Here is a 26,956-nt window from a genome sequence, read left to right as displayed (position 1 = left end):
GGGTCAGCTTCCTGGCCATAAAAAGTCTCTTGATGGGTAAGGTTGGCTCAGAATCAGCCCAGGCTCCCAGTGCACAGTGGGGGCAGGGGGAGGAGGTTCTGAAGGTTGTATAGGAATTCTGGGCCTTAGAGTTGTAGTCTGAGCTCAGAGAGAAGGGGAACCAGACCTTCTGCCCTCCCTTCAGTTTCCCTAGAGCCCTCTCGTCAGCAGAGGTGCACCGGGTTAGCCCCAAGAAGGCAGCGTGAGTTGATGGGGTCATGTTTCAGCTGCAGCTAATCCAAGTCACTCGATATAAATCTCTCCCTGCTGCCTCTCCCCTCCCTCCCATCCCCAACCCACAGACAGGGAAATGAATCCTGGCCTTCACCCTGAATACATCATGGCAGGCTTGCCTCTAATGAGAGAGGGCCATTCATTGTGGGGTGAAGCTCCCTGCAGAGCCCGGGATGCCATTAATTAAAGAAGAGCCACCTGAAGCCAGTCGTGCAGTGCAGCCTGCCACGCTCAGATGGAGTGGTGGTGGGGTAGCCTCGTTAGCCTGACAGCTCCTTGGGCTGAGAGTTTTTGGGCTTGGAGGAGGGAGGGGTGCTTCGCCTCTGCCTGATGACCCTGGGGCTAGCCTACTCACAAACATGAAAGCCCCCTCCTGCACATGTCCCTGGGCCCAGAACTGGCACTAAAGGGGCTCCTGATGGTGGGCTTGGCTGGGGATTAACCATTTCCTAGATGCAGGCCTGAGGGTAGGAGCAGGTTTCTGTGGAGCCAAAGCATCTCTTCTGGTTCCCAACCTTGGCTCCCTTCACACTTATCCATGTGATCCTGGAGCTGCAAGTCAACAGGCGTCTCACCCCATGTCCTTCCCTCAGAGCCTGAGTTTGGGATAGTTGCTCTGCTCTGGAAGGACTTCGTGCCTCAATGGGGACTGGGAGAGAAGCTCTGCTGTCTGATCAACAAGCACCAACCTCTCCGTGGCAGACAGGGCCTCTGGCGTTTTACTTTCTGGGCACTTCTAGGCTGTAGGGTGGAACCCCAGTGGCAACCTCATTTCCTTACCCACTAGGAAGGTGTCAGAGGGTCTAAATCATTGTAGTGATTATAGGAACCCCTGGAATGGAAATTCTGCTCAGTGAAAACCCTGATAAAAGATAAAGATACTTGCTTAATGACTGATCAGGCTTCGAGATGTTCAAGGCAGTAGGAGCCTCATGCTTTGGCCTGAGTTGATAACTGAGTGGTTCTTTACTGCTTAACTGGTCCAGAAGCAAGTGTTGCTGCCTTGCTTCTGGCCCTGGATTTGATATGAGGCTCTCCCCTTGACCATGGATGAGAGTCTTATCACCTCCTCCTTGCTGGCTGGAGGGGCTGTATGTTCTGAGACTTTCACCTTAGCCCAGAGTTGGGCTAACTCAGCCAGTCTCTGCCTGGTTTGTCAGGAAGACAAATTGGATCCTATGTTGGTGGCTCTTCAGGGCAGTCTTTGGAAGTCTGGTTCTGTGTTCTGTGGCGAAATCCAACAGACAGGCTACTTCAGAGGGCCTCAGAACCAGCTGGGCACCTGGCTGGACTGTATGACCTATCTCTGCTTTCCTATAGCTCGCCTGGCATGGAATAGAGGTTCCATGCAGCTTCCCACCAGGCCACAACCTCCTAGGTGGGGGACCCGGGCTCTACCCTTTTGTGTTTTGAACATTTCTCACTTCCTAGGCCCATTTGCTTGGGCCTTTCTGACTTCTGTCAGATAGAGGGTGAAGACTGGAAGACCTTTTTTTCCCAAGCTCCAACAAGGAACCACTGGTGCTCCTGGAAAATATTTTCCTTTCTATGAGATATTGCTTAGATCTGTGTTTTTTTAAAACCCTTTTTGAACATCAGCTTGTTTTTGGGTCTTTAAAAAAATTGAGGTCTGGTACAGTGGCCCACACCTGGAATCCCAGTGCTTTGGGAGGCTGAAGCAGCATTGTTTGAGTCCAGGAGTTTGAGACCAGCCTGGGGTAGCAAGGCCCTGTTTCTATTAAAAATAAAAATAAAAATAAAAAATAACCTGGTGTGGTGGCACATGCCTATAATCCTAGCTACTCAGGAGGCTGAGGCTGGAGGATTGCTTGATCCCAGGAGTTTGAGGCTGCAATGAACCGTGATTGTGCCGCTGTACTCTAGCCTGGACAACAGAGTAAGATCCTGTCTCTTAAAAAAAAAAATTAAGGTATGAAATAGGTACAGATGCATAAATATACAAATGTGAAGTGTATAGCTCAGTATATTTTTATACAAGTATACACCTAGGGAACTACCACCCAGGTCAAGATCAAGAACCTTTTTCATCATCCCAGAAAGTTCCCTGGTGCCTCTTCCCAGTCAGTGATGCCTTCCTCTTGCCAATTAACCACTGTTCTGACTTCTGTTAGTTTTGGTTAGTTTTTACCTATTGTTGGCTTTCGTATAAATGGAATCATGCAAGGCATACTCGTTTGTGTCTGACTTCTTTCACCCAGGCTAGAGTTCAGTGCTGTGATTTTGGCTTACTGCAACCTCTACCTCCTTGGGCTCAAGTCATCCTCTCACCCCAACCTTCCGAGTAGCTGGGACTATAGGCACATGCCACTGCGCCCAGCTAGTTTTTGTATTTTTTTTGTGTGGAGACGGGGTTTTGCCATGTTGCCCAGGCTGGTCTCGAACTCCTGAGCTCAAGCAGTCTGCCTGCCTTGGCCTCCCAAAGTGCTGAGATTACAGGCATGAGACACCGCACCCGACCTGTGTCTGACTTCTTTTGCATAACATAATGTATAGGAGATTCCTTTGCATCATTGTATGTATCAAGAATTTAGGCTTTTTATTATATTTCTGTGTAGTATTCCATTGTATTGTACTACATGTTGTTTATTCTTTTTTTATTGGAACATCTATTATACTTTATTTAGTTATTTAGTATATGTTTGCTGAATGAATATGTGAATCTTCAATTTAATATGAGAATCTTCCTATGCCCATCAACTTGTCCCAATCCCCCTCACCCTTTCAAACCTAATTCCAGTCCTTTGGCCATGTGGTCTTCCCTGTCTATTCTGGAACCCACACTGTCCTCCCTCTTCTCTGTGGTCTTGTGATAGGGAGAGACTGGCCCCTGTGGAAGTGGCCTTCGAGCTGTATTGACTCATTTGTTTATTCTTTCAGCAGGTGTGTTGACTACCTGCTGTGTGCCCTGCACTGCTCTAGGTATTAAGGATATAGCAGTGAATAAAGAAAGAAAACTTCCCAAACATCCCGCCTTCATGGAGTTTGCATTCCAGTGCTTGCAGCTGTCTGCCTTTTGGATCTAATGCTTGAAGAATCTTAGTCATGTCCAGGCTCTTCTGTCCTTTGGGATTCTGCAGGAGCTAGATGGCGAAGCCCTTGCCAGCTTGGCAGGACTTCTCTAGGGCTTGTGGCCTTTTATCTTCCTTTTCTGCTGATATTGGTACAGGTGACAGCTGCTGCTGCTGCTTGGCAGTGAAAGGGTTTCTCAATATTGGTGCTTCCCTTCCACTATCCTGGAGTCTGATTCCCTCTGTGAGAGGAGAGAATTAATCTCCAACTTTCCATGCCTGTAAGGTGAGTGACCTCTGTTTTGTCAGCGCTTGCCAATCTGTCCTCTAATTCCCAGCCAGGGTAATGGAGACATTACTTTGTGCTAAAGCAAACCACCAGTTCTCCTAGTGCAGATGCTATGCAGATCCAGGCACTGGGAAAGACAAGTCACATGCGGAGACAGCTCCGTAAGTGTCTCTTCACAGATGCAGAGGCACATGAAGGCTACAGGGGTGTTGGCACCTGAGCCACTGTGCTCCAGAACTGGGGCTGGCAGATTCAAGAGGCAAAGATGCCCTGCCATCATATTATTCTTATTCCCCAGCCATGCCAATAGGGTGGCTGCTTCTGCTTGGTCTGAATTAGGTTTCTTTGGTCAGGTTCCTAAGAGCACATGAGAGGCTGTGAACACCCCAGTGAAAATGATGAGTCAGGGAGCAGAGGTCTTAGGAGTTGAAGACCAGGGAACTCAAGGTTTCAACTGGCATAGTGGCCCATGCCTGAATTATTTGTGGACTCTGGGGGCTTAGCTTTGTAGGGCTTTGGGAAGGGCAACTATGAGTGGGTGGGATAAATTCTCAGTGTCCCTGGCTAAAGGGTGACACAACTCAGACTTGATCGTTCTGAAAAACTGTTTCTTCCAAAGCTTGCGAGGATGTTGGTTTGGGAAAGAAAGCCAGCCAGCCCAGAGAATCCCGGGAGCCTGACAGGCCTTTTTCTCTGCGATTCTTTCTCGCAGACAGCCCGAGGCAGCCTGTCTCTTTGTTAACAGAGTGACAGCAATGTGACACCATGGAAATAATTACTAACAAATCACGGTGCTGACTGCAAACAGCTCTCTGTCTTCAGAGGCATGGCAGGGTGCATTAGAGCAGGACTGGAGGAGCGGTGCATGTGGGGGCTGAGGCACAGCCTGCACTCAAACACTCTCTTCTTCCCCCACCCTGACCCCTTCCTGTGATATCTAACTTTCTCGCTCTTGGCCTTTCCCGACTAGGTCAGCTAAGGGGCAAGCTGGACAAGTGGCATGTAGCTGGTTCGGCTTCCTCTGGGCAGGTAGCTAGGACTCCCATCTTTGCCAAGGAGCACCTAGGTAGTGATGAGAGCCAGAAGTTTTCCATTATGGGGCCCCTAAAAGGTGGAAGGATGCTCTGTTTTTCTGATTTACTCTCTGCCATTGAGACCAGCCTCACCTGCCAGTAGTTTGGGTTTTGGGGTTACAGAACATTTGCTTCAACTGGACCCAGATTGTGGAGGGAGCCTTGCATCTGTGTTGGCTCAGCTCTGGTTTCTTCTTCAGTTGCCATAGTCAATTTTTGGTAAGTCGACTTTGTCCATTCCCTCTTGGTTAGCAGAGTGATTGCTCTGACTGTCGGGACTGTAAATAATGTTCCTGGTGTATGTGGCTGGAGGCAGCGCATGGGGTGGGGAAAGGAATGGAAGGAGGAGCAGCATTCCGGCTCTCTCGCTCACCCCCTCCCCTCTCATACAATATTTATCCAGGGATGGGAGTCAGATGCAGCGACCTCAGGGGTCACCCAGTTAAATAGCTTCTGAACCTCCCTGCATTCTAATTGCTGCAGTTGTCCTTTGCTCTGGAGACTTCTCCTCCCCATTGTCTGCTGAGGCACACACTAATGGCTGTCCTCCCTGGCCCTGCTGGGAGGCACGGTGGAGGGGGGTGGAGAAGAGAGCTCATTGCTACCTTCCTTTCCCCAGGGATAAAGGAATCTAGGGCCTATTAACAAGTGGCCTTAGCTAGGATGAGCACAGTCCCTTGCCTTCCTGGCCCCCTCCCTAAACCTAGCTGGAGAAGGAGGCCCACGCAGTAGGCTTGGTTGATGGGGCCAAGGGGCTTTACCCATTCTCAGTCCTATAACCAGAATCATGGGACTAGTGATTCCTCTACAGGCTACAGGAAGCCAGGGGACAGACCCTTGAATGCTCAGCTGATGAACGTCATCCTGTGTTCCCATGGTCCCACACACAGGGTTTGGAAGCTTCTCATGAGTGATATTTCCTGTTGAAATTTGTTGCATTTTTCCCAAAGATTGGCCAAATGCAAAAGTCTGTTTGGTCCCCTGGAAGTTGATTTAGATGATTGCTCGTGGTAGCAGATGTGTCCCATTCATTGATTTAAGTGTGGCATGTGCTATACATCTTCACAAGGACCTTTCAGTAAATATCAGTTACCCTCCACTGCAGCTCTTCTCTCCCAAGGAATCCTGTTGGAAATTGCCATTGAAGGTGCTGACCCCAGCATATCCCGGAAGTGCTGGCATTCCGGTAGTAGCCTAAAGTCAGCACCTGTTGAGAGCTGCTCTGGGCCCTGTAAGTACTGTGCTGGGGACTATGGGGACTGCCAAGTGATCAGGACAGAAAGACCAGCACGCCTATACCTAATTATAGGGTAAGTAAGGTAGAGTATGAAAACACTACAATGAAGGCACAAAACAAATGCTGTGAGAATCCAGAGGAGCACTGTAGAGAGATGGAATGGTAGTATTTTTTTTTAGTAGTAAACTTTTTTTTCTTTTGAACAGAATTTTAAAGTCCAATGTGAATCTGGTTGAAGATGGGGAAAAGCCCTACCCATTCTTCCTCTCCTATTCTTCCTCCTTTTCCCCCGGTCCATGAAGTAGCCTGATGTTCCTCCTTAGAACCCTAGAACTCCATGGAGCACACTTTAAAAATCACTAGCCTATTCTAATGCCCGCCCAGAAGTCTTACTCTGTATAGGACAAGTGCTTATACCTCTTGAAAGTGTCAGGGGAGCTGGAATCAGGGCAGAGGAGACCAGCTAGAAGGTTAAGGGTACAGCTGTGTCTTGAGTACCTATATGAGAGCAGAGGTCAGACTGCAACCCAGATCCTGAATGCTAGGAGGATGCCTCTCTGCGGAGCCTCCAGAGGGCATCGTAGGCCACACAACGGCAGTTCAGGCATAGGGTCAAGATGGCCACAGGCCAGGGGAAGACTGTAGTGGGATGAGCGAGTTATCTTGGAGACAGCTCAATCTGCTAAGGAGCTCCTGGTTTCCCTGGCCAAAAAGAGAATAGCTTATTAGCTGAGGCACTGACCAAAGTGTCTTGGAAACCTCCCATCACTTGCTCAGCCTCCTCTCCATACCCACTCCCTACTGGGGCTTCTGCCATTCCATCTGGGAAAGAGAGCTCTGGCCAAGCCCTGGTGGCAGTTCCAGCACTTCTACAGTCATGACAGGTGGGGCACTGTGCCTTTCCCTGATGAGTTGCCATGGAAAGGACGCTGGAGAGGCACTTGTCTTATTATTTCCCTAGAGAGGGGCTGGGGAGATACAAGTTACAGAATTTTAAGGACTATTTGTGGCACTGGGGAGGTGCTTGTCATACGGTTCCACAGCGTGTTTGTGGCACTTGTATGCTTCATGTGGTCTCTATAGGGAAGAAATGAGAGATAGTTGGCAGATAGGCTAAAGAGCCATGGAGCAGGGAGACGCTATGTGCATATACAGTGCCTTTTGGAGACTTTGAGCAACTTTGGCACTAGGGATTTGAAGCTGGTTTTCCTTGGGAATGCCAGCAGCCTGGACCATGGAGCATCCCTCTGCACTGCCTGTGTTGTGGTTTCTGTTGGGAACTCTCCAGAGCAGCATGTCTGGGAACACTTCCAGCTGTGCCGCCAGACCCAGACGCAGGTGACGGCCTTTCGTCTGTACTATAGGGAAACCAAGAGGAAATTAAATGTCATTTGCCCCCTGCACAGCAGGTCGCTGCCAGATCAGACACTCCTGCTCAGAGCTGTGCAGAGGGCACCTGTGGGAGGGCTTATGCCTGCAGCCATGTCCTGTGAGCTGTGGAGACTCCCAGGTGATGGCCTGGCTCATTCCCAGGGCTTTCTCTGCCCGGCTGGGTGCACCCTGGCCTGGAGCCCAGCCCAGTGCTACATGGCAGCTGTGGCCCGTGCCAGGCCAGAGGTGCGTGTGTACCAGTAGGGGGAAGTGGAGGGGAAGGGCAGAGCCTGGGAGTAGAGGACACACAGGACAGTGAGGTGATCAGCCCTTCCTCAAAGAAGCTGTGTGGCATTGTGGAAAGAACAGGGCTTTTAGAATGAAGAGACCTAGTTTTGATTCCTGGCTTTACTGCTTTCTAGTTGTAGGGTCTTGGGAAAGTCACATTCCCACTCTCATCCTCCATTCCTTTATCTGTAAAATAATAAGGAGCTCTGGCTCCTGACATCTGTGGGGGAAATGTAGCTTCCTGTTAGGACTGGTGCCAGAGTTTCTCACCCCACCTCGCCTGGGTCTGGAAGCATGGCCTATAACCCCTTGCCGTGGGGCCTCACTGTGAACTGAGTGAGCAGAAGTTGGTTGAGGTGGGGTGGGTGGTAAGTCTGGCCAGGAAGGCACAGCTGGTCATCTCTCCCTGCCTCAGGCCTTTCCTTCTTATCCTAGTCCTCTCAACAAGGCATCCCAAGGCCTTGATGAGATGCGTAAGGGTAACGGTGGCAAGACAAAGTGAGAGGCTTGCCGAGGTCACCCAGCCTCACCTTGGGGCTCCGCCAGCTCCCTCCAACCTCATGCTTGCATTCTTCTCCCTGTTTGAGAGGACAGCGGGGCTTGTCCCACCCCTTTCTGCCCTTGAAGTCCTGGTGGTAGGCCGTAGTTCTCAGCTCTGCCATGACGTTTATTAACAGGGCTTTGGGAAAATATGTTTTAATACTGCCAGAGTTCTCCCTAGAAAACCCCCCAGCCCGCAGCTCACCTCCATCTGAAGCCTGGCTGTTGGTGGTGAAATTCATTAGTGTTCCCTGACAGGCAGTGGCGACAGAGGCGCTCGCTGTCGGCTTCCCGCTCCCTCGCTCTCGTGCTCCTGCTTCACGCACACTGATATTTAAAGCTGATGGGCTGCTTATAGACTTCTTGTACCATGACAAGTTTGGGGAGGGGGTTGGGGAGGAAGAGACAGACAAGGAGCCAGCTGTCATGCTGATATTTCAAACAGTACTCTTCTCCTGACCCTTTGCAGGCTCCAGCAAGTGTATCATCTTCCTGAAGCCTGTGGTTGGAATTGTAACCTGCAGCCGTCCCAGAGGAGGGGGGCAAGTGTGGGGGCAAAGTGGGCTGATAAGTCAGCAGTGCATTCCCTCTGGGGCTGTGGGCAGGCAGAGGAGAACAGAGGGACCGCATGTGTGCATGCACGCACACTTGCTTGAGCCTGGGGAATTGCAGCTGAGTCTCTGAGTGCCTTCGACATTGCCCTCCCACCAGCAGAAGTGAGATGGCCACTTCTCAGTAGTCACTCCTGCAGTGACCATTCTGTGTCTGCTATGGTTATCTTCTGAGTGGGCCTGGAAGCTTTCTCAAGAGAGAAATCAGGTTCCATTAGCCTCTGTCTGAGGGTCCTGGGTCTCAGTGATACTCCTGAATATAAAGTGGTCGGTTGAGATAGAAAGCTCTCTCATTTTGTGTCTGGCCTGGGGTCTTGGCTTTTGTTCCTTGGTATTTGTGTGCTGATTCTTTGGATTTGGAGAATGAGTCCCAAGGTGCTTCCTCTATTCATAACTCCTTCCCTCAGCCCAAGCTTCATGGAATTCGTTTTGCAGCTGTGGAGTGGTTCCGGAACTTTCCTTTTTCCTGTCACCCCCAGCAAGCCTTCTCCCGTATCCTTTTCCTGACCAAGGCACTGTCTTGTCAATGCAGGTGGCCTGGAAGCATCTCCAAAGGCCATTGCAGGTTTGGTCTCAATCGATCTCCTTATAGCCAGAATCCCTTCTATGAGGCCTTATTTGTAAAGCATGTTACCCTTGGTTGGCTCCTTTAACCCTCACAGAGCAGGGCATGGAGGTGAAGTCACTTACCCCAGGACACAGGGTCATTTGACCAAGTTATCTTAGTGTAGTGGAGCCGTGGTACTGGACAGGGGTTGAACCGCATGCCTTACCATCAGGGGACTTTGATGGGGAGAATGAGTCCCAAGGTGCCTTCTCCATCTGTAACTCCAGGTCCTGCAGTAGGCGAGATCACTGGGGAAAAGGCCAGGCTCCTCTCCTCCTTGCTCTTTTGCCTTGTCAGTGCCATCAGTGCTGTCACTGGCATCCTCAGTTTCAGGCGCAGCAGTGTGGGACTCTCTGTCTGAGGGGTTATTCATAAAACAACCTGAACATCTTCTGTTGGAGGTGGAGCCAACCTTTCTTCTGTGTAGGCTGAAGTGTATTATTGAACTGTCAAGGACCAGCTTTGATGTGATCTGCTCCTATAGTATCCCCAGCCCTCCCCAGCACTCTGTCCTGTAGGCTTCTAGCAGGGGTTTATGGCCAACCAAGGGTAACATGCTTTACAAATAAGGCCTCATAGAAGGGATTCTGGCTATAAGGAGATCGATTGAGACTAAACCTGCAATGGCCTTTGAGGATGCTTCCAGGCCACCTGGGCAGTGCTTTTCTCTTCCTGTTTTTGCTGGTTCCTATCCTGGCTAAAGGCACTGAGTGCTAGGCCTGCCATGCTGTGTTTTCTGACATGGTGCATCTTGCAGGTGAGATAGATACTAACCAGCTTTGATAAGTAGGAGGCTCATGCATTAATTTTTTATACATCAGCAGTGGCCAAGTGAGTGAATTCAATTATGAGTCTGCCTTCTCTCTACCCTCCTCCGCTCAATGTGGTAGTTCAGAGCTGAGACTAAGGAACCTGTTGAAATGAGAAACCCCTATTTCCTAGCTTGACCCCCTCACTAATTCGGGTTAAATTGCTACGCTGTTGCAGTGGTGACACATTGTGTCTGCCTCTGTTTGTATAAGAGGCTGCAGTGGGGGAGGAAGGACCAATTTGTGCAGAGATAAAAGGTGTCACGGGCAGATAACTAACGTCCCAGTCTCGTGCCTGCTCTCATTGTTGCTCAATTTGCTCCGTGTGTAAGCTCAGCCTTCCCCTCTTTCTTCCTTCCCTCCCCTTGGTCATATTTTACCTCGATGCCACAGTGTAATGATGCCCTGCGTAGTGGGGGAGGAGATAGGCACCTCTGGCTGACAGCCCTTCCTGATAACCAAATTCCAGCCCATCCATCACTAGCTACTCTCCTCAACTTGAGGAAAAGTGATCGTGAAAGGCGGGCCGTTTATCACCCGGGGTCTGTTTATCTCCTCTGGGTGGGGGAACGGAAAGAGGAGAGACAAAGAGCTGTGTCCCCAGCTAAGTGCTGCCTTGGCTGGAGTAGCCTGAACATGTTGGATACAGACTCACATCATGCTGCCTGTGGAGGCTCTGACTAGATAGGACTCCCTGACTGGGATCCAGTGGGAATGGGCCCTTTCCTGAGGCTCAAGACTTGGAGAGAAGCATAGGAAATCGTGGCAGTTATGAGCTGCAGGTCCGCTAGGGACAGCGTTCTTTGAGAGTGTATTGGAATGAGCAAGTGTGGCAACTCTGCATGGAAGCAAGCCCACCCACCCCTCACAGGTGTCCCTGTGGCAGGATCTTCCAACTGGCTGGTTGGTTGGCTTCTACTGGCCCACTCCTCCTGAAGCCTGGGCCTTCTGTGCCTCCATGGTCCCATGATGACTTTGAAGAAGACAGAGACTCTCCACACTCCCCCATTTCTGCATATCACATGGGATACAGTAGTTTGCTCCTGCAGGCGAACAGTATGTGCCTATCCTGGAGCTGGTGGGCACCAGGACTGCCAGCCCACATCACTCCAAGATCCAGGTCTCACAGCCTTTCTTGAGAGGGAGAAAGGAGCCAGGGAGGCCTCTAGAGTCTGCTGGTCTCCCTCCTCTTCAAAGGTTTGAGTCTGCTAAATGTGAGAATGACATGCATCTCCCTGAGTTGGGTCTGCCCCTAAGTCTTAAAGAGATGAAAGCATGGAAGGCAGAGTGTCCATCGCCTTTTCCAGCATGGTGCCTGCTCTTTTGCTGGTCCTGGCTGTTGGCCTGTCTGCCAGTCTGTCCGGCAGACCTCCATGGATGTGCAGCTTTCCTTGCCTCAGCCTAGCACCTCTCCCCCAACGTCTGCCTCACCTAATCTTCAAAGCTGAGCTCCCGCTCACAATGGCTTCACCATGGCCATACCCATTAGCGAGGGGGGTGTTCCCCTAATGAGCTACTCCCCTGCCTTGGCTGGCGCCGGGCTAGCCACACCTGTTTGCCATCAAGGCTGTCTCGGCCCAGCCAGTGTGGCTCAGTTGCAGGTGGTAGGGCTGAATGAGGAGTGGGGTGGGGAAGGCTGGCTCCTTTTGCTTTGTGCTGTGTGCTTATGGGGATGAGGGGCAGTTTCTTACACTCCTGTTTCCTCTGTATTGTTCTCTTCTTTCTAAGCAGGGGGAATGCTCTTTGCTTTCTTTTCTGTTATTCAAAAGGAGTAATAAAGGAACTTGAGTATCTCATCTCTTCTCATTTTCCCTGGATAGAGTAGAGAGGAGCCGGTTAGGGTCTGAGGGTAGGGCTTGTTAATCTTTTCAGGTGACCCTGAGGGGCCAGTGTGGTAATAGGATCACATGATAAATGCCAAGGGCGGACCCCCTTTCTGGCCTTAGACCCATAGTCTTTGGAAAGCAATCATGTCCCTTGGTTTAGAGCCCACAGGCAGGACTGGGGGACCCTTCCTTAAAGGGGCCTCTTGCATTCATGAAGCTGAAGGAAGTTTTGATTTGGTTGAAAAAAATCTCATTCCTTTTTATGGCCTGGACATAATTGGCTCTTTTCTATTGGCCATCAGTGATGTCATTCCGGCCCTCATAAAGAAGGGGAAATCACACCTGTGGACTCGGTGCATAAAATTTCATTGGGCAACAGTAATAAGCATGACCAGATGATGTTTGGGCAGTTGGGGAGCTTTGTGCCCAGTGAATCCAGCTGCATGGAGACCTGGGCACCATAAACCTGCCTGCACGTTCGTGCCCGCAGGCAAGTCCAGGGCCCACTGCCAGTGGCTCTTTTCTTGGGATCACGATCTGGTAGGAATGTACAGCATTCAGACCCTTTGTGCCTGGGGAACTTTTTTTTTTTTTTTTGAGAAATTGGTGGAACCATGTACCCACTGATACCCACTGACCTTAGGCTCCTAAGAACCTTGAACCCAGATGTGACCTTGAGCAGTGACCACTATGCTACCTGCTTCTCTAAGGCCCAGGCTTTGCCTTCCCAGGGACTGTAGAGAGCCCTGAGTGTATCTATACAGCTTATGCCTCTGCAGTCAGAAGCTTTAGGTTCCGTTTCTAGTACTACCCTTGGCTTGTTGTATGATTGATCAAATCCTTTTCTTCTCTGAGCCTCAGTTTCCTCTTTTGTGTAAGGGATGATGACCACTCTAACCCACCTTCCTCACAGATTTCCTGTCTTGATCCTCTCTAAGCTGGGGTAGGATGTGTGATAGAGATGTGTAACTGTCTTCCCATGAGGCACTTGCAAGCTCAAGTTCTGGCATTTGGCCCTATGTCTCTCATGAAGATGGGGCTGGGCCCTGCTACATTTGTACAGCTTGTGTCTTGGAGTCACAGGGCTGGGATGACCCAGAGGACTACTCAGCAACCTGAATGCCTGTGAGTGAGTCTACAAACTGCATGTGTAACTGCAAGTGACTACAGCCCCTGAGTAAGAATTACAGTGCCTAACCCCCATGTGCATCAGTCAGACATGGGATTCAGAATGGCACTCAGGACTGCTGCTGAGCCATATCTCAGGCTGAGTATCCAACCTGACTGCCTGGTCTGTCCTTAGTGTGGCCCCTCTGGGATAGGTCCTCCTCTGAGAAGAATAGGCATCATCCTACTGACCTAGACTCTTCCTAGACAGTGGAAATGCCTACAGCTATGTCTACCCTTAAATTCTGCTAAAGAGAGAGCCCGTCCCTCTCCCAGGGCTAGCCAGGGCCAAAAGGACTCCTGGACTGTGTCAACTAAAAGAATCAGAGAGTGCTGCAGTTGGCTAGGGGAGAATAAGATCGAGGCTCCCTGCCTTTTGCTGGCCAGTCCCCCTGGCTTATTCCTTTGTAGATTCTGCTGCTTCTGCTGGCCCCCTTCACTCATAGACCTTAATGTGATTTTTCTAAAACAGCTGAGTTCAGCAAGCATTTTCACAAATACCAAGGATAAGGAACATGAAAGAAAGATTGAAGGAAATATAATTATTGTCAGATTACAGTTCTGCTTCTTAGGCAACCATATTCTAGCCCCTAAGGCTACCTTTCATCCTTAAAAACCTTGCCTCATTTCCTCATGTTCTTGGTCCTTCATCCCACATGGGCACATATATCTGGATACCCCTTCATCATGTTGGCCTCAGCCAGAATTTCCCTTCCAGGAAACTGACCAGTTGTAGTTAATGTCACTGTGCCACTTGGATGTTTGAGAGTAGCCTGTTCTTCAGGTGAGATATCTTGGGTCTTATAAAAGTAAATCCTTACTATACACTGCCTGAAACAAAGGGATCAATTTTCTATTACTATCTGTCAAATATTTGAAGGGTAATGGAGGGAAGCCTGGACTGCCTTGAACTTTCTGGAGTGGAATCAGTCATCTCAACTGGATTCTTGTAGCCAAACTTTCTAGAAAAGGATTTTGCACTTGTAATCTCCACTGTGTTATCTCTCACTCTTTCCACACTTTGCAGCTTGCCTTCTGCCTCCCACACTCGGTCCACTGATGCCCTTTTCACCAAGATTACTTGTGACCTCCTCGTTACTAAATCCATTGGGTTTTCCTCAGCTGTCATCTTGCTTGACCACTCTATGGCAGTTGACACTAATGACTTACATTTCAAACTCAAAAATCAGTTCTATATATTCCAGAAAGGGGAAGCACGCTTTTATCACAGTTTAGGTTGACTGCAGGTAATATGAAGTGGGGTCAAAAGAGCATGTCTGATCTTAGGTGTCTAATACCCTGAGAAAGGTCTGGGGCCCTGCCCTTTGGGAATGAGGATAGGTTGGGTAAGTCCTGACTCATGGCATATTGTCCCCTGAGGAACTCTTGAAGTTGATAAGGGTATGTGGCTTGGAGAAGGGAACTCTGATGGAAGCTTTCTGGACTCTCAGATCTTGGAAGGGTTCTGTGAGGAAAAGATGGAAGTATTGTTCTCTGTATTTTCTAAAGACATACTTTGGACCCATGGGTAGAAGTTACAGGGAGACAGACTAGTATTTAAGGAAGGATGTTCTAAGAATCGAGTCCAAAATTAGATCTGGCCACTTCATGAAGTGAGGTCCTTGTGTGTGATGATGGTCTGATGGAGGTAACCTGGTTTCATTGTAGCTCAATAAAACTTGCAAGGCATTAGCCTGGGCCCTCTGCTCACCTTGCTCTATTCTGTTCCCCGGGTGATCTTATTTACTCTCCTGGCTTTAATTTTACTTATGTTAATGATTACATTAATAATTATATTAATGATTTGACAATCCATAGTCTTATTCCAGACCTCTCTTCAAAACTAGATATCCAGTTGCCTCTGAGACAGCATTCCACTGCCAGATATCTTCTAGGCACCTCAAACTAGGCACCTCAAACTCAGCAGACATCGAGTGCTTATTGCGTATCAAGTATATAACTAAAACTGCATTCCCAAACTCATGCTTCCTTCTAGTGGCGTACTAAAGATGGGGCAGGGGAGCAGTTCTCCCACAGTTTGGGCAGAAAGTGGGTATGCTACAGGTAGACCATTTAAAAATAATAATAAAATTGACCAAATGCTGGCTTGCTCCAGATGTCACATAGGCTCTCCATGCCACTGCTTACTTCTTTGGATCCATCTTAGTGAGTAGCACGAAGCTAGCCAAGCAGAGGTCTACTGCTTTCTCACTGGGTCCCACATTTTATTTAGTCACCGGGGCCTCCTTTACATCTTAATGTCTGTTCCTTGATCACCATCTTTTCCACTACTGTTTCTCTCTGCTGGCTCCTACCCTGCTCTTTTAGTCTATTATTTTTGCTGCCTCTAGAACAATCTTGGTAAATCACAACTCATCAGAGGCTCTCCATTGCCTGTGGCAAAGCTTTTCTCTTAGGAATAAGACTATGATCTTTCCTGGCTGATATTTCCAGTATTGTCTTCCTCCATCCTTGCATATGCCCCCATACTCCAACTTAAGGCTGTTTTTTGTCTTTCTTTCATTGCCCATACCTCTGAACAAACCGAGCCCTTTATGGACAAGAGTTACATCTTACTTTTTGACTCCTAAGTTCCTGACCCTTGTTAAGCATCAATGCATGTTTGATTGAATGGATTTGTCTGAGTAAAACCATCACCAGCTAGAGAGGGAGATAGTTGATAAATTCTAATTTAAAGAAAAAAACAAGAACAGACCCTTGATTTAAATTCTGACCTCTTCTTATCCTTCTACCTGCCCTGTACTCTATCTGAAACAAACCTGTAGCCAGAGGCTTAAATGTGAGCTGAAACCCCTGCTCATCTATCTCTAAATCATATACTCTGCCTTTTTCTCCTCCTGTCTTGTCTGTCTGTCTCTCTGCTGTAACAAAATAACAAACCAGTGCATATAAAGAACATAGACTTTGGAGTCAGACAGAACTGGGTTCAGTTCTTGGCACTATCATATTTTAGCTGTGGGACCTTGGGTAACCTCTCTAAATCTCATTTTCTCATCTGTAAAATGTAGACAACAGTACCTGTGTCTCAGCATTGCTTTGAAGATTAAATGTGAAAATATAAGGTGCTTGGCATACTGTAAGCCATTAGGAAATAGTGGCCTGCTGCTATTATTTTGCAAAGAGTTCTTGGGCTCTCACACTTGGATCTGAGGGCTAGAGCTGGAGCCCAGTGTCCATGGTGCTGGAGGTGGGGGTCCCATTCTTTGGTGGGGTGGGACCCATGGCTAATGGGTTGACCTTTTGAGGTCTGTCTGTCTTGTATGCTCTGTTGGACTTCCCATATTAAGACTTCATACCTGGGACATGGATGCGCCCAACTTGTTCTCTCTTCCCTTTTTTTTTGTAGGCTCCCAGGCCAGTGCCAGTACTTGGGCTTGCCAGTGGCGGATTACTTCAAGCAGTGGATTAATCTGAAAAAGGTACTGTGTCTGAGCCCCAACTGGGTGCTTCCCCTGAGGCACAAGAGCCTCAGAGCTCCCGTCCTTTGCTTTCTTTTCTTATATCTGTTCTCCCTCTTTCTTTTTGTTCTTCTCTTTTCTTAACCTTATCCTTTTCCTTAGCTAATATGCACTGAAATGTGGTTATTTCTGACAGTGGAGAGCTGCTTGGGGACCCGGCTGCTGGGCAGATTATGACACTGCCCTAGTTGGTGTCCCCCAGACATGCAGAGAAGTCCCAGTTAAGGAGATTTTGGGGTCTCTTGCTCAGAGCTGAATCTGTGGGCAGAGCTGGCTTGTCTCTAGGAGAGACAGGGCACTAGCTGAGCCTCTGGGAAAGTATTCTCCTTTATTATCGTCATGAATGTGGCCTCTGACCCTCCTAACTGGCCCTGATACATCACTCTGGTTGGGAGGCAGAGTACATTTAAGTTGGCTTTGTTCCTGCCTTGCTCCAGGAGAGCCTGGCTCATGTGAGGAAGAGCCATGGAAACTAGAGTCCAATTCCCTTTGGACATGAGGGCGGAGACTGGAACTTATGTAGCATCAAGCACCTGGGGAGTTGGCGCTCAGGCTACGGACTGGCAAGGACCCTGTGTGGCTATGATAGTGAGCCCTGGCAGAGAATGAATCACTTAGAAAACTGTACTTTCCTAGCAGAGTATTCCTGCTCTAGAGGGATCCTTGCTCCAGGAGGCCCAGTCCACTAGGGAGACTCACCCCCATAAATCATTCTGACCTAAGGGCAGCAGTCCTGGAACAGCCTCAGGAACCTCATGCTACCAGTCAGAGGAAGCTCAGAGAAAGGAGAACACACCGGGAGTCAAGGTAGTGGCTCCCAGGGGGCTTAGAGAAGAGAGAGGTCAAGGAGGGTGAGGCTAGGTATGGCCAGGATTTGAGTCTTGACCTGGGCACTCAAGGAAGATGGAATATGGATAGGAGGAGGGGAGAATGCTTTCTTGGCAGGGAGGGCAGCATGCTTTTGGTGTGTGTGGGGGCTGGAGCCAAGCAAACATGTGGAGGAGCAGTGGAAGAGAAAGCTTTATAAGTATTTGTGCCACACTGACAATGACCTTGGACTTAGTTCCATGCTTTGTGGCATTATTTGTGAAGTCCTTTGCTTTCCACTGGTGGACAGGTGCTTTGCACTTGGCTTGTTTGCAGTTTGACTCCTACCCTCCTCTCCTGCTGATCTCCCATGAAACTGGGCAACTGCTGCTTACTATTCCTCTTGGGCTGAAGAAGCTAGGCACTCCCCTAGCTTTGGGCCTTGCCCTGTGGCTTGCCTTCTGTCTGAAATGTCCCTCAGTCATCTTCATCAGACATATTCCCTGCCCTGGAAGATTCAACTCAGGTATCACTTCTGCTGAGAAGCCCAGCAGTCAGTCTCTTGCCTTTAGGTTCCTTGGCACTTGGGAAATCACTTATCTCAGTTGAAACTGAATCCATGTGTATTTCCTTCCAGACATGGCCATCTGGATCACAGAGATGAAGTCTGGTTCTTCTCTGTGTCTCCAGTGGCTAGGCCAGGGCTGGGTATAGAGTATGTGCTCAGTGAGTAATTGCTGGCTGACGGATTCATCTTTGAGAACTAGTTCCATAGAGGTCCCCCAAGGCAGAGCTAGGCATGTGGGTGGGGCTAGGCATGTGGGGCTAGGCATGGACCCCTGGAATATAGCATACTGGCTGTCAGAGCACATCTGAGGCTGCTTGCTGGCCTCAGCAAATGCAATGTGAAGGCCCGGCCAGGCGAGGCAGGCGCTGACCATGAACAATTACCCTGTGAAGTTCACTAGACTTTTTGGTGTATGGATAGCTCCCTGCCTCCAGGTTCCTTGGCAGAAAGGCAGGAAACCAGCCGACCCGTGTGGTAACATTATCACTCAGGGCCACCTTGGTGCTGCTGGCCCAAAGGGTGGGGGTAGAGGCAGGCTGCCCAGAGTCTGTTCAGTTTGGTTCCCCTGCAGATTGTGCTGACCTGAAGAGGAAGGGAATAGGTACAAGGCGAAACTGAGGACTCTGTTCCTGGTTGGCCTTGTGATTTCCTTGTGTGAGGTAAGCTGAGCACGTCTGGGAGACATAAGGGGTCTAACCCCTTCCTCTGCACGCCAGCCACTTTGTATTGCAAGTGTGCTTAAAGGCCCAACAGGAGTAGATGACTTAACTCTGGACTTTAGCTCAGTCCTTACCAACAGCCATTCAGGACATAGAGGCTGCTGAGTTTGGAGGCCCAGGGGCATGGTACTCTTTCTGACCTTTATGCTGTGTGACTTGGTGCAGGCTGCACTAAGATTCCTGCTTAAAAAGAGTAATAATAAAAGCAAAGCCAGAGAGGTCATTGCCAAGGTTGCAGGAATATTATGTAAAAGACTTACTCCGTGCCTTGTGTTCCCTGTGTGACCCAGGCTCTGGTTCTCTACAGGGTCCTCTCCTGTCCTTGATCTTACTTTGTGTTTCCCCCTTCCCTTTCTTCTCTCCTCCTCCTCTGCTCCCCTAGCAGAGCATTACTCCTTGAGAAAGGTGGGGAAGGTCCTGGTCTGCTTGGTCACCTGAGACTTGCCTAGTGAGTGAGCAACTGGGCATGAATTCACCATGCCTATTTCCTAAGACCTCTAATCTGAGAAGAGGCAAAATGTCTTTCAGCTGCCCTTACTTCTCCAGAAATGGTGTGGGTTGCATCAGGAAATAGGAACTTTTCAATGGCCAAGTTTCCACATCTCCTGCTGCCACCTACTTCCCCTGTAGCAGAGTGGAGCAGGCCCGTGTTTGCTGACATTTGGAATGTCATTGAATGATCTTATATTCTTACTGAGCTGTCATCTTAGAGAGGACTTGGGGCCCTGCTCCCAGCTCCTTCCAGGAGATCAGAGCTGTCACTGAGGGGCCTGAAGAATACACACACACACACACACACACACACACACACACAAAAACACATGTATATGCATGTGAATGCATACACCCCAAGTGAGTATACTCCAAATTGCATGTCTGTATCCATACATGCATTCATGTATATGCACATATTCATATAAGCAGTCACCTGCAGAAATATTTGGAGGCATACCCAGACATGAAGGTGTTTATACATACATATTCATAAAGTATAAAGATACATGCACACAGGTAAACATATATATGTATATATCTTCATCAAAAAACGAATATGTGTGTGTGTGTGTGTGTGTGTTTTGTTTTTGTTGTTTTTTTGAGATGGGGTCTCACTCTGTCACCCAGGTTAGAGTGCGGTAGTATAAACATGGCTCGCTGCAGCCTTGACTTCCTGGGCTCAGATGATCCTCCCACTTCAGCCTCCCAAGTAGCTGGGACTACAAGTGCCCACCATTATGCCCGTCTAATTTTTGTATTTTTTGTAGAGAAGGGGTTTTGCCATGTTGCCCAGGCTGGTCTCAAACTCCTGGGCTCAAGCAGTCCGCCCTCTTCAGCCTCCCAAAGTGCTAGGATTGCAGGCATTAGCCACTGTGCCTGGCCAATAAACAAATATTTTGAATGCCTTCTGTGTGCCAGGTACTGTGTGAGGGCCTGGGGATATGAGAAGGTGGATGTTGAATAAATAATTTTAGTTGCATTGAGTAACACTAAACAGTTCAGAGTCATGCATCATATAAGAAGGAACTAACTTAGTAGCGTGGGGTCAGAGAATAGTTCCCTGAGGAAGGATGTCTAAGCTGAGACCTGAAGAATGAGTTGAAATTGGCTAAGCACAATGTAGCATGTGGTGAGACCCTGAGGTGAGGAGAAGCCTGGCAGCTTCATGAAACTAGAATGTAAGTTCTAAGAGGAGAAAGAATTTGTGTCTTTTGTTCACTGCTCTACCCCCATCGCTCCGAATAGTTCCTGGCACACAGATGTTTAATCCTTATTTGTTGAGTGAATGAATGCCTAAAACGTAGTGAAGGTGGCAAAAGGAGAGTGGCATGAGATGAGGCTAGAAGGAAGTCAGGAGCCTATAGACCACACTTTGATTTTGACCTTGATGTTTAGGGTAAGAGGAAGCTGTTAAAGGGTATTAAATATAAGAGGGGCATCATCTGATTTGCATTCTAAGAAAGTTCTCTCTGGCTGCAGTGTAGAGGGAGCTAAGAGCAGATACAGGAGACCAGTTGCTGGTTTTTCTTAATAGGGCTATGTTTGGCATTTTTGGGTGGGACAAATCATTGTGTGGGTGACATTGCTGAACTTGTAGCATCCCCAGCCCCTGTTGATTGAATACCAATAGTGCCCCTCCCCGAGTCATTGTGATAATAAAAAATATCACCCTGTATACATTTCTAGTGGCCTGGACAGGGTGGGAGTGGAGGAATACTGGTCCTTGGTTGAGAACCACAGAATTAGGCTGTTTCTGTGGTCCAGGTGAAGGATGGTAATTACTTGGGTTGAACTGATAGCAGTGGAAATGTAGAGAAATGGGCCAATTCCTGAGTATTAAATGGTATAGTCAGTTCTGCTATAATGCAACATAGAGATTTCTGAAAATCACCATGCTAGAGAAAGTCATGCAATAAAAATTCAGTTAGTGACACATAAAAGATAGGAATCTAATAAAAATGGTAGCATAGTTTTACACATTAAATGCTTAAGAAATACATAAATACCACAATAAATATGGTACTTTACTCTGTAAAACCCCAAAGTTTGCTTATAGAAATGGGCATGAGAAGGGTTGCAGCTTGTGAGTTATTATGAAGTAGTGGAAGAAGATCATCTGAAATCAGATGGAAAATTGTAACCAGATGAATGTGGTCCATAACGTGGTGATCTAGGTGGCTGGTAGATGTTTAAGATGTGTGCACGTATGTGTTTTATATATTCCCACCCAGCCCTGTTCAGTGAGGTTTATCTGTGTTTCATGTGTATCTAGTGTTTCTTGTGAACAAAATTGCACATTAACAAATGCAAAATTTGTGTTACTATAAATTGTTCCCAATACATCAGTTGCATTGGACAAATTTGCTCTTTCAAAGAGTATTATAGTAGCACTGATTGTATAATAAACAGGAAATGGTGATTGGTTGTGAGGGTTGAGGATGAAGGAAGAGACCATGATGACCCCAGGATTTATGATTTGAGCAACTGAGTGAATTGGAATGAGCTGACTGAGATAATGGGAGAAGGAGAAGTTTCAGGATTGGAAAAGAAGATGAAGTCATTGTGGGGCATATGTGTTAAGATGCTTTTGAGACATTGAGGAGGCAGTTAAGTACATAGGTCTGGGGCTCAGGGGTGAAGCCTGGATAAGAGATACAGATTTGAAGACCAGGCATGGTGGCTTATACCTTTAATCCCAGTGCTTTGGGAGGCTGAGGTGGGAGGATCACTTGAGGCCAGGAGCTCAAGACCAGCCTGAGCAACATAGTGAGACCTCATCTCTACAAAAACATTTAAAAATTAGCCAGACTTGGTGATGCATGCTCATAGTCCTAGCTACTTGGGAGGCTGAGGCAGGAGGATCCCTTGAGCCCAGGAGTTTGAGGCTGCAGTGAGCTATGATTGTACCATTGCACTCTAGCCTGGAGTGCAAGACCCTGTCTCAAAGAAATAAAAAAAATTGGCAGCGTTATTGGTCTGCGATTGATAATTAAAGCATGGAAGTGGATGAGATTGCCAAAGAAGAGGGTATAGGGTGAGAAGAAAGCCTAGGATAGAACACTGAGAAATACCAACATTTGCGAGATAGAGAAGGAATAGTCAAAAATAGAAAGAGAATATAATTAATAGTCCTGAATTACAGATTGCATTTTGTGTGCTAGACCTGTGTTTTCCAACATAATTTCCACTAGCCACATGTGGCAGTAGATCACTTGAAATGTAGCTAGTATGATTGAAGAACACATTTTAAATTTTATTTAATTTTAATCAATTTAAATTAAAAACTTTCTTAGCCAGATGCAATGGCTCGTGCCTGTAATCTCAGCACTTTGGGAGGCCGAGGTGGGCAGATCACCTGAGGTTAGGAGTTTGAGACCAGCCTGGCCAACATGGCAAAACCTCGTCTTTATTAAAAAAATACAAAAAATTAGCCGGATGTGGTGGCGGGCGCCTGTAATCCCAGCTACTCGGGAAGCTGAGGTGTGAGAATCACTTGAACCCGGGAGGCAATGGAGGTTGCAGTGAGCCGAGATTGTGCCACAGCACTCCAGGCTAGGCAACAGAGCGAGATTCCATCTCAAAAAAATTAATTAATTAAAAACTTTCTTGAAAAATTTTATGTTTAGTACAGCCTGAGTTGGTGAATCTACATTTTAAACTGTTAATTGTATAAAATCTAAATACAGATTAAGTATTTCCTTTTTTTTTTTTTTCCTGAGACAGTCTTCATCTGTTGCCCAGGCTAAAGTGCAGTAGCATGATCTTGGTTCACTGCAGCCTCTGCCTCCTGGGTTCAAGTGATTCTTGTACCTCAGCCTGCCAAGTAGCTGGGACTGCAGGTGTGTGCTACCATGCCAAGCTAATTTTTGTATTTTTAGTAGAAATAGAGTTTCGCCATGTTGGCCAGGCTGGTTTCCAACTCCTTGCCTCAGCAATCAACTTGCCTCGGCCTCCCAAAGTGTTGGGATTACAGGCGCGAGCCACTGCACTTGGCAGATTAAGTATTTCTGATGAAGATTTAGCATCCCATTTGAGATGTACAGTAAGTGTAAGTTACACATCAAAGACTTGGTATGAAAAAATGCAAAATGTCTCATAATTTTTTTTATTGATTACATGTGAAATATTTGGATATACTAAAATAAATTATTAAAATAATTTTATCTGTTTCATTTTACTTTTTAGTGTGGCTGCTAGAAAATTCTAAGTTTCATATGTGGCTCACATTATATTTCTATTGGACAATGCTGTGCTAGACACTATGGTTATGTACCTACATTGTCTAGTCCTCGCAGGACCCAGTGCAGTGGTTGCTATTATTTTTCACATTTTAAGGTTGAGAAAACCAAGGCGTGGGGCAATGATGAAACTTGCTCAATGGTTTCACATTAGTACATGACAGAGCCAGAACTTAAATTTAGTTTTGCTAAATGCTGAAGAGACAGAGTAAAAAAGTGATAGAAGAAGAAAGACCGTAAGAGTGTGGTACTGCGGAAACCAAGAAAAAGTGGTTCAGAAGAGGAGTGGTCAGTTCAGAGAGGGCTACACAAGATGAAGACTAAAATTTGAGCCCTGAACTTAATAACAAGAGTGGCATGATAGGGACAAGAGCCAAATTGGAGTGAACTAAAGAGTAAATGAGAAATGAGGAGGTAGAGAAACTTCAACTTTTTCAGAAATGTTGCTTCGAAGGTGAGAGAAAGGACAAGAGCTGTGGTGGGGCAAGTGGGGGTTAAAGCGGGTTTTGTTTTTAAGGTAGAAGACATGTATTTTTCTGTAGGATCTATTAGAGAAGGAAATCCTGTTGAAGGTACAGGAGGGAGAAGAAGCCAGTAAGGGAGGCCTCTGAGGAGGTGAGAGGAGAAGGGATGGAGAACCTAGGCTCTTGAAATTGGCTGTCTTTAGGAGGAAGGTCCGTGCTTCTATTGGGACAGGAGGGAAGGAGAGGAAGATGGGCACAAATGGAGGTAGGTAGGCTTGTAGATTTGGTGGCAGCAGGTTGAGGTAGTTACCATCCTGTGGCTTTTATTTTTCTGTGTGAAACAGAAGATGAGTTATTTGCTGATCACTAATAGGGAAGGGCTGGGAGGGTTTACAGGATTGCCGTAGTTCTAGTAAAGAATAGATGTGTGAGCTGACTTGAGAAGAAGTGTAGTAGGATTTCTATGCAGTGTTGAGGATCCAGTTGAGGTCGATAGTATTAATTCATTGTGGAACCACTCTGTTCAATTTTATGACTTTTCTTTATTGGACCTCAGCTGCCTGGTTGTGGGCATGGAGAAAGTAGACATTTAGATTCATTCACGGTGGAGATTTTCCTCAGGGAGGTTTGATGAAAGGGATAGGTAATTGAAAATATTGGTAAGACAGCAGTTGGCAAGATGGATTATGGGATCTAAGCTGGATGTTGGGGGGAAAGAAGATAGCAGGGGGTCTGATGGATATGGAAAAAGTAAATAAGTACCAACAAAATGAGGAACTGGTATAGTGGATATAGTTTAACATGCCAGATGGAAGGATTAAAGATTATGGTTAGAGAATAGGTGTCTGAATTAGTGATTTCAGGGATGGGGCAGTTCTAGGTGTTGGCAGGTTCCAAAGTATGGCCATGGAAGTGGGTAGCTGATGTTGAATGGAAAAGAATGTTGTTATGAATAAGGAATCAAGAAACAGGATGGATGAGACCTCTATAAGGATGTGAGTATGTGTATGTATGCATGCACACATAAAATATGTTTACCTATTGCATATGCATGGACACATATGTATAAATGTAATACAAATGCATACCTACACACATAGCCATGCAAGCGTGTGCACACTGCACATACTTGCAAATTGTGTGGAATTCCCTCTGACGCCAGGGCCTGATAGGGTGGTGCTATGGTTTGGATGTTTGTTCTCTCCAATCTCATGTTGAAATTTGATCACTAATGTTCGAGATGGGACCAAATGGGAGGTGTCTGCATTGTGAATGAATAGTTTAATGTCCTCCCTGGGGCAGGAGTGGGGGATGTGAGTGAGTTCTCATTCTGTTCATTCCCAAGAGAGCTGATTGTTAAAAACAGCCTGGCACTTCCCCCTCTGTCTCAACTTGCTTCCTCTTGCCGTGTGATCTGTGTACAAGCTGGCTCCCCTTCACTTTCTGCCTTGAGTGGAAGCAGCCTGAGGCACTCACCCAGTGCCCAATCTTTAACTTTTCCAGGCATCAGAATCATGAGCCAAACAAACATTTTTTTAAAATAAATTACCCAGCCTCAGGTATTCCTTTATAGCAACACAAAATGGACTGAGGGAGGTGGGCTTCTAGGGAAGCAGGCAGGCAGCCTTAGGAGGATTCTGAGTCAGTCCTGGCAGACAGGGCTCAGCCAGTCAAACCCAGCAGCTGTAGGGATAAGGGCCACCTAGAATTTAACAGACCTGGATATATCAGGGTATGAAGATTGCTGCTCCACTTTTCCTCTGCCATCCGTACACTATGCCTTGCTGCAATTTCTGGGTGCTCTGAAGAGGATTGGATTGGGACCAGCTCTTAAAGAAAATCTTGGGTCCCTCCAAGAAACATTCTGTTTCTCCCCCTCCCCCGGGAGGGTGCAGCAGGAGAAACTGCCGAAGGGAGGGTTGATGTCTACGATTGAGTGTGACTTTTCCTGACCTTGGAGCATTCAAAGTCCCAATCAGTGCAGTAATAAATTAAGGGCTTATGGAGGAATAAATTCTCGGCCTTAATGAAGTTCTTTGCTGGGGGCCATAGCAGGTCAGCAGGTCGGGATGATGCAGATTGGAGGCTTCAGCAAGTGGACTGAGCTGGCTGGGAAGTCATCAGGAGTGAGGGGATCCAAAACCCTGCTAGTCAGTTCACTTTTTGGGGGCTGTGGGGATTAAGCTGCTACAGAAGCTAGGACTCTATAGAAGGGTGGCTGCAAGGTGCCGGCCACAGAGCTCCTCTACTGGGGCTATTCAGAAGCTAACTTGGAAAAAAGAACAAACAAAAATGAAAACCAAGAGAGGTGTGAATAGCTAGGGGCTCCGCAAGCTGTTTGTTTTATTTTGGAGAGGGGGAGAGTTTGCACTGAGGGCAGTTACTTCTGGGTCCCTCTGAGGTCAGAACCAGACTGGGGCTGTGATCTCAGTCTTTGGCATCATCCAAAGTGCAGAGTATTGTCCATGGGACAGTGGGCAGTTCTGGGCTGGTGTCCTGATGGGAATCAGCTCTGCAGGCCAAGTAGATCAGGGCCTTCGTCTGTCTTTGGGAAAAAACACACGCACAGAGCACTAGGTATAGATGAGGCAGAGGTGTGAGCACAGGCGTGGGATAAGAAGAGAGCGAGTGGGAGAGCAGCCCAGAGTGCTTGCTGCTGGGTTTGATGCTGGAAGCCTGGGAGGGACCAGTCTTGGGGGCTGGAGGCTACTGAATTGTAAGCTGAAACAAGAACCTGAGCCATGAGACTCCAGATCTTGAGCTCTTTCCCCTTTCATCCCATTCTCTGCAACATCTGCTGTTGGGGTAAGCTCTTGGAGTGTAGTCCAGAGACAGAGGAGGGAAAGTGCTGTCTTTGGAGTCAGGGGCTGCCAGAGCTAGAGGGAATGTCTCCTTTCTTCCCGTCTCCCTGCCCCCATGGTGTAGTGCCCAGCCTGGGCTTTTCCTTTAAATATGTCTTACAGCTGTCTGAACTCTGAAATTTCTTTCACTCCTTCCCTCGCCTTGTTAACATGTGTTGCCTTTGGGGTAATCAGGGAAAAAATATTATGTCCTTTTACAATTACC

General features: G+C 47.6%; 1 protein-coding gene across 7 annotated transcripts in view; it reads left to right on the top strand.

Moving 5' to 3' along the window:
* ERI3 (ERI1 exoribonuclease family member 3) overlaps positions 1–26,956 on the top strand; it is a 132,673-nt gene that overhangs the window by 52,258 nt on the left and 53,459 nt on the right. For all 7 annotated transcript variants that reach the window (XM_012511395.2, XM_030823758.1, XM_012511397.2 and 4 more), the window contains one exon: positions 16,488–16,560. In XM_012511395.2, coding sequence (XP_012366849.1) covers positions 16,488–16,560 — 73 coding nt within the window. The remainder of the gene's footprint in view (positions 1–16,487; positions 16,561–26,956) is intronic.

Source organism: Nomascus leucogenys, chromosome 12 (genome assembly GCF_006542625.1).
Source record: "Nomascus leucogenys isolate Asia chromosome 12, Asia_NLE_v1, whole genome shotgun sequence".
NCBI lineage: Eukaryota > Metazoa > Chordata > Mammalia > Primates > Hylobatidae > Nomascus > Nomascus leucogenys.
Note: the sequence above shows the minus strand (reverse complement) of the source record. Positions and strands in the feature narration are given on the sequence as shown.